The sequence below is a fragment of the Nicotiana attenuata genome, chromosome 8 (assembly GCF_001879085.1).
Source record: "Nicotiana attenuata strain UT chromosome 8, NIATTr2, whole genome shotgun sequence".
NCBI classification, from domain to species: domain Eukaryota; kingdom Viridiplantae; phylum Streptophyta; class Magnoliopsida; order Solanales; family Solanaceae; genus Nicotiana; species Nicotiana attenuata.
In genome coordinates, this window is record NC_031996.1 from 15,181,869 (window position 1) to 15,187,868 (window position 6,000).

Genomic DNA, 6,000 nt, shown 5'->3' on the forward strand with positions numbered 1-6,000 from the left:
TTTGCCTTTTGCCATGCAGATATGCCAGGCATCCCCAAGGAGATCGCCACACACAAATTGAACGTCGATCCATTCTATCTCCCGATAAGGCAGGTTAGACGAAAATTCAACCTCGACATCAATGATGCTATCCACGAGGAAGTGGAGAAGCTATTAACAAATGGCTCCATCGGGGAGTCAAAATACCCTATGTGGATCGCCAACATAGTAATGGTGAAAGAAAAATAGGAAATGGAGGATGTGTGTAGACTTCACAGACTTAAACAAAGCGTGCCCGAAGGATTCATTCCTGCTTCCACATATTGACCAACTCATCGACGCAACAGTCGGACATGATCTGCTGAGTTTCCTAGACGTGTACTCGGGCTATAACCGGATACTTATAGAGGAAGAGGACCAGGAGAAAACCACGTTCATCACCCACCAAGGAACATATTTTTACAAGGTCGTGCCATTTGGGTTGAAGAACGCAGGATCCACCTATCAAAGATTGGTCACAGAAGTGTTCAAAGATCAGCTTGACAAGACCATGGAGGTATATATTAATGAAATGCTGGTCAAATCCGTAAGGGTGGAGGTCCATATCGACCATTCGAAGGAAGCTTTCGACCTACTGAGACAGTACAGAATGAAACTAAACCTAGAGAAATGCGCATTTGGCATAGACTCTAGGAAGTTTTTGGGTTTCTTAGTGTCACAACGAGGGATTGAAGTCAATCCGGACCAATTCAAAGCTATCGAAGGGATACCAGAGCAAATGACTACTAAGAAGCAAGTCCAAAGGTTGACTGGTTGAATCGCCGCCCTATCAAGATTTATCTCGCGGTCATCTGATAGATGTAACAAATTTTTTGGCGTGCTCCAAAAAGATAACGACCTTGAGTGGACGCCCGATTGCATACAAGCTCTACGAGAACTAAAGGCGTATCTACCGCCACCACCTCTGCTCTCGAAGCCCGAACCCAGGGAACACCTTCTTGTCTACCTCGCTGTCTTTGAAGTGGCAGTAAGTGCAGTCTTGATCCGAGAAAGTAAAGGTACGCAATCTCCCATTTATTACATTAGCAAAACACTCGTCGACATCGAGACGAGGTACTAGCCCTGACACTAGTCATAGCTTCACGAAAGCTTAGACCCTATTTTCAGTGCCACCCTATCTCGGTCATTACGACCTTTCCTCTAAAGAGCATTTTACATAGACCCAAATTGTCGGGGAGGATGGCCAAGTGGGCCATCGAATAAGCGAGCACGATATCATATATCAGACACGAACAACGATAATGTCGCAAGTGCTTGCTGATTTCATCGCAGACTTCAGCGTAAAGATAATGCCTGAGGTCGAAAAGGAAGACATCCAAGCTTATCTCCAAACACAAGACCTCTTGGTCCTATACACTGATGGCGCATCCAATGCTTCTGGATCCGGACTAGGACTCACACTCGAGGTCCCTTCTGGTAAAATAATTTTCCAGTCCATAAGATGCCCAGATATGACTAACAACGAGGCTGAGTATGAGGCCGTTATTACAAGATTGAGACTAGCACTCAAGTACAGGGCGAAGCGGTTAAAGCTCCGTTGTGATTCACAGCTCGTAGTCAACCAATTCACAAGGACTTTTCGAATCAAAGAACAAAGATTGCAAAAATATCAGACTGAGATCCGTAAGCTGCAGCCCAAGTTAGACGAATGCCAGCTAGACTAGATCCCGCATGCCTAGAATGTTGAAACGGACGGCCTCGCTAAATTGACCGCAGCCACCAAATGCATCACAACCGGGGATAAAAGTGTAGTCTACCTCCTCAACTCGTCGTTGGACAAAATTAAGGTAAGATCTATAAATTTAACTTGGGAATGGCACAATTGTATTATCACCTACTTGCAAGATGGCACACTCCCAAACAACAAAAAGAAAGCCATAAAACTAAGAATGCAGGCAGCTAGATACAACCTCCTCCATAACGACTTTTACAAGAGGATATACGGCGGCCCTCTAGCAAAGTGTTTAGGTCCAAACAAAACCCAGCGTCCTTGAAGAAGTTCATAAAGGCCATTGCAGCGCTCATTTCGATGATCAAGCGCTCGTTAGGTGTCTTATACGGGCAGGATGCTATTGGTCTACCATGAAAAAATATACCTCAAAATTTGTGAAGAAATACAAACAATGTTGGAAATACGCCCCAATAATTCACCAAGCAGGCAGACATCTCCACTCAGTCACCTCTCCGTGACTGTTCATCAAGTGGGGAATGGACATTGCGGGCCCCCTCCAAGCAGGGTGAGGTAATGTACGATTTCTTTTAGATTTAACTAACTATTTCTCTAAATGGGTGAAAGCAGGAGCGTTCGCCCAAATATGCGAACAAAAGGTAATCTCCTTCATTTGGAAAAACATCATCTGCCGATTCGGCCTACCCAAAGAGATCAACTGCAACAACAGACCCTATTTCACGAGAAAGAAAACCGTCGAATTCCTTGAGAAATGGCGTATCAAGAGGATACTTTCAAACCCTTATCATCGAGCGGGTAACAGGCAGGAAAAATCCTCCAACAAGTCCATATTAAACATCATGAAGAAAAAACTCGAAGACGCCTAGGGACTATGGCCGAAAATACTTCCAGAAGTATTGTGGGCGTATAGAACCACCCCGAAGACAAGCACAGGAGAAACGCCCTATTATCTGGTCTACGGAACCGAAGTAGTTATACAAGTCAAGGTCGAAGAGCCTAACCTATGTACTCCCATTAAAGTGGCACTAGCAATGATGAAGGCAAGAGCTCGATGTTTTGGACAAACAAAGAGATATGGTGTACATAAGGATGGTCGGCCAAAAGTAGCAAGCGGAACATTACTATAACAAGAAGGCAAAGGTTTGGACGCTCAAAGTCAGAGACTACGTACTCAAGGACAAAAGCCAAGCAAGTGGAGATCCACAAAAAGGCAGGGAACGAAATGGGATGGTCCATACAAAATTATACCCAAATCAAACAAGGGATCATTCTAACTACAACCAATGGAAGGAAAAAAATTATCGAACAAATGGAACATCATCCACCTCAAAAACTTCAACTTCTTAAATGAAGAAGTGCCCCCAAGTTGTACTCTTTTTCCCTCACTTGAGTTTTGTCCCATTAGGGTTTTCTCAAGGAGGTTTTTAATGAGGCGACGAAAGGGGCATTTCGTGTCAAAGTATGCAAAGAAGGGAGCGGTTTCTCTTTCATTGCCTGAATCCTCAATACTCTCCATGTCGAATAATAAAGGGACTAGATACACCAGGATTAGGACTGGGATGCCAGCCAATGCCAAATGTTTGTAACTTTCTTCAATTATGTAATCAGAGCAACAACGTCAAAAGTAAGAAACTTACATTTATCAAAACTGCCTTAGAAAAAGTTTAAGTTCGACCAAGTTTGAACAACACCTATCGGCCCACGACCAGACCTTAACGAAAGGTTAAGTTCGACCCAGCTCAAACAACACCTATCAGCCATCGGTTGCACCTTAACGAAAGGTTAAGTTTGACCCAGCTCGAACAACACCTATCGGCCCTCAGCCATACCTTAACTGTTAGTTATAAGTTTCAATGATGAAAAATAATATATTACATTTGATGTAGGATCACAAGGAATAAATTAAAGGGATTAAAGAAGTAGCACTGGTGAGGAATAGATCAAGGAACATAATCAATGATCAACGATAAAAAAGGAAGAAGCACTGAATATCCGGCAAGAATAAATCAATCAAAGATTGACGGAAGCTAACAAGGAAAAGAATCTATGATCAACAAGGAAAAAGTAGCGGAAATCTGGCAAGAGAAATCAATCATAGATTGACGGAAGCTATTACTGGAAGGTCCCAAATCAAAGGGAATCGAGATCGCTGAAAATCAATGAAGCCGGAAATCAAAGGATCTAGCGGATATGCCTAGTGGATGGAAAGCTTGTCAAAACCATTAATCAAGGAAGATCAACTTGAACTTGACCTTATTCTTGGAAAGAATCAATTTATGATTCCTTTCAAGGATCAACTCCCTTGGGTTTGCAATCTCTCAAGATTCTTCAAGGCCTCATGAAAAGTATATATACAGATGCTCCTGACATGACAACACATACTTTGATCGAATCATCTACCCTTTTTTTATTCTACTCCAAGCAAGCATTGTAGTTCCTTTAGATCTGCTGTGTAATTAGTGAGAGAAGAAAAAGAGATAAATACTGGTGAGGCATTGCATCAAGAAAGGAAAAAAGACATAAAGACTAAGCTGTTGGTGCAAAGCTACACCATTCATTCTGTACTCAAGAAACATCGACCACTAAAAGAGAACACCCTTGCAACCCAAGGGGACTGGACTAGGATTCACATTGAATCCGAACCAATATAAAAATTCGGGTGTCTCTATTTTCTGCATTTTATTTCCGTATTTATTTTTATCATGTTCTTATTTCAAGTCGACTAATTGGTAAACTAGTCAACTACTTATAAAAGTTTTTAAAAATAAGCAATTCACCCTCCCCCCTGTACTTTCAATTGGTATTGGAGCTAGTCTCACACTTTTTGCTTAACAACTTGTGAGAAAAGATCATGGCAAATCAAGTTATTGTTGGAGCATTCTTTCAAGAAGGAACATCGCAAGTCAGGCCACCGTATTTCAATAGAAAACACTTTTCTCACTGGAAAGTGTGTATGGAAATATATGCAAAGTCCTATGACGTCAAAGTTTGGCGAGTTATCAAAAAGGGGAACTATCCACTACCAATAACTGCTCAACCACCTGCTGATCCATAAGATATAGATGAATACACAAATGAACAAATGGCAGTTGTTCAAGTCAATGCTAAAACAAGAAACTTACTATATAATGCTATAAGTGGAGAGGAATATGAGAAAATCTCTAGTTGTGATACACCGAAAGAAATGTGGGATAAATTGGAAGTTACTTATGAAGGAACCAGTAAAGTGAAGGAGACCCACATCAACATGTTGGTTCATGACTACGAACTTTTTCAAATAAAAGAAGGAGAATCCATTGAAGAAATGTTTGTGAAGTTCAGCAAAATTGTTAGCGATCTAAAAGCTTTTGGTAGACCATATTCAAGTGGTGATCAAGTTCAGAAAATTCTGAGAAGTCTACCTACCACTTGGCAGACAAAGGTAGTTGCACTTGAATCACAAGATCCGAATAAACTTTCTTACGATGAGCTTCGAGGAGACATTATAGCATTCAAGAAAACTCACCTCAAGAAAACAAGCCTGGAAGAAAAGAAGAAAACAGTCGCCTAGAAAGCTACAACTAAAAGGACAGACAATGATATTGATGACGACCCTGAAGCTCTTAAAGAAGAGCTTGCCATGGTACATGGATGGTCAAATGAGGAGATACAGAAACACAAGAAGAGGTTGGATAACACCCAGACAAACCAGGCAATATAATGAACAAGATAAAAATGACAGAAAATGCTATGAGTGTGGAAGATATGGGCATATTCAAGCTGAATGCCCAGATCTTAAAAGAAAGGTTTCCAGAGGATTTAACAAGAACAAATCATTTGGAAACTGGAGTGATGAAGACAGTTCAGAACATGAAGAGATAGCAAATCTATGCTTCATGGCAATCCTGGAAAACGACATGAACAAACTCTCAGGGTGCTGGACAGATGAAGATGCATCAGAAAATGAATGCAAAGACAATAATGAGAACTATTTCATGGCACGAGGTGAAACAAGCGAGGTAAGATCTTACAATTGTGAAAGATGTAATGAATTGCAAGAAATTCTTGACCTTACTCTAAAAGAGTCTCAAAAAATGATGAATGAACTAAAGAGAATTAACAGAGAAAAGAAAGACCGGGAACTTAACCTTGAAGTATGCGAAATTGAAAAAGAGGTACTTCAAGATGAGTTTCAGGAATTGCAAATGCAACTCAATAGTTCCACTAGTATTAACACAAATGGAAGATCCAAGAATGGATCAGGACCTATGTGTCACTTCTGTAATAAAAGT

The 6,000-nt window shown here is 41.0% G+C and overlaps 1 protein-coding gene across 1 annotated transcript; it reads left to right on the plus strand.

Moving 5' to 3' along the window:
• LOC109231515 lies at window positions 4,812-5,279 on the plus strand. Its single transcript, XM_019397176.1, has one exon. It carries the CDS (start codon window positions 4,812-4,814, stop codon window positions 5,277-5,279), a length of 468 nt encoding a protein of 155 aa, XP_019252721.1.

Excerpts from the sequence above, each read along its gene's own strand:
- LOC109231515 (XM_019397176.1), top strand. The coding sequence starts at position 4,812 with ATGGCAGTTGTTCAAGTCAATGCTAAAACAAGAAACTTACTATATAAT.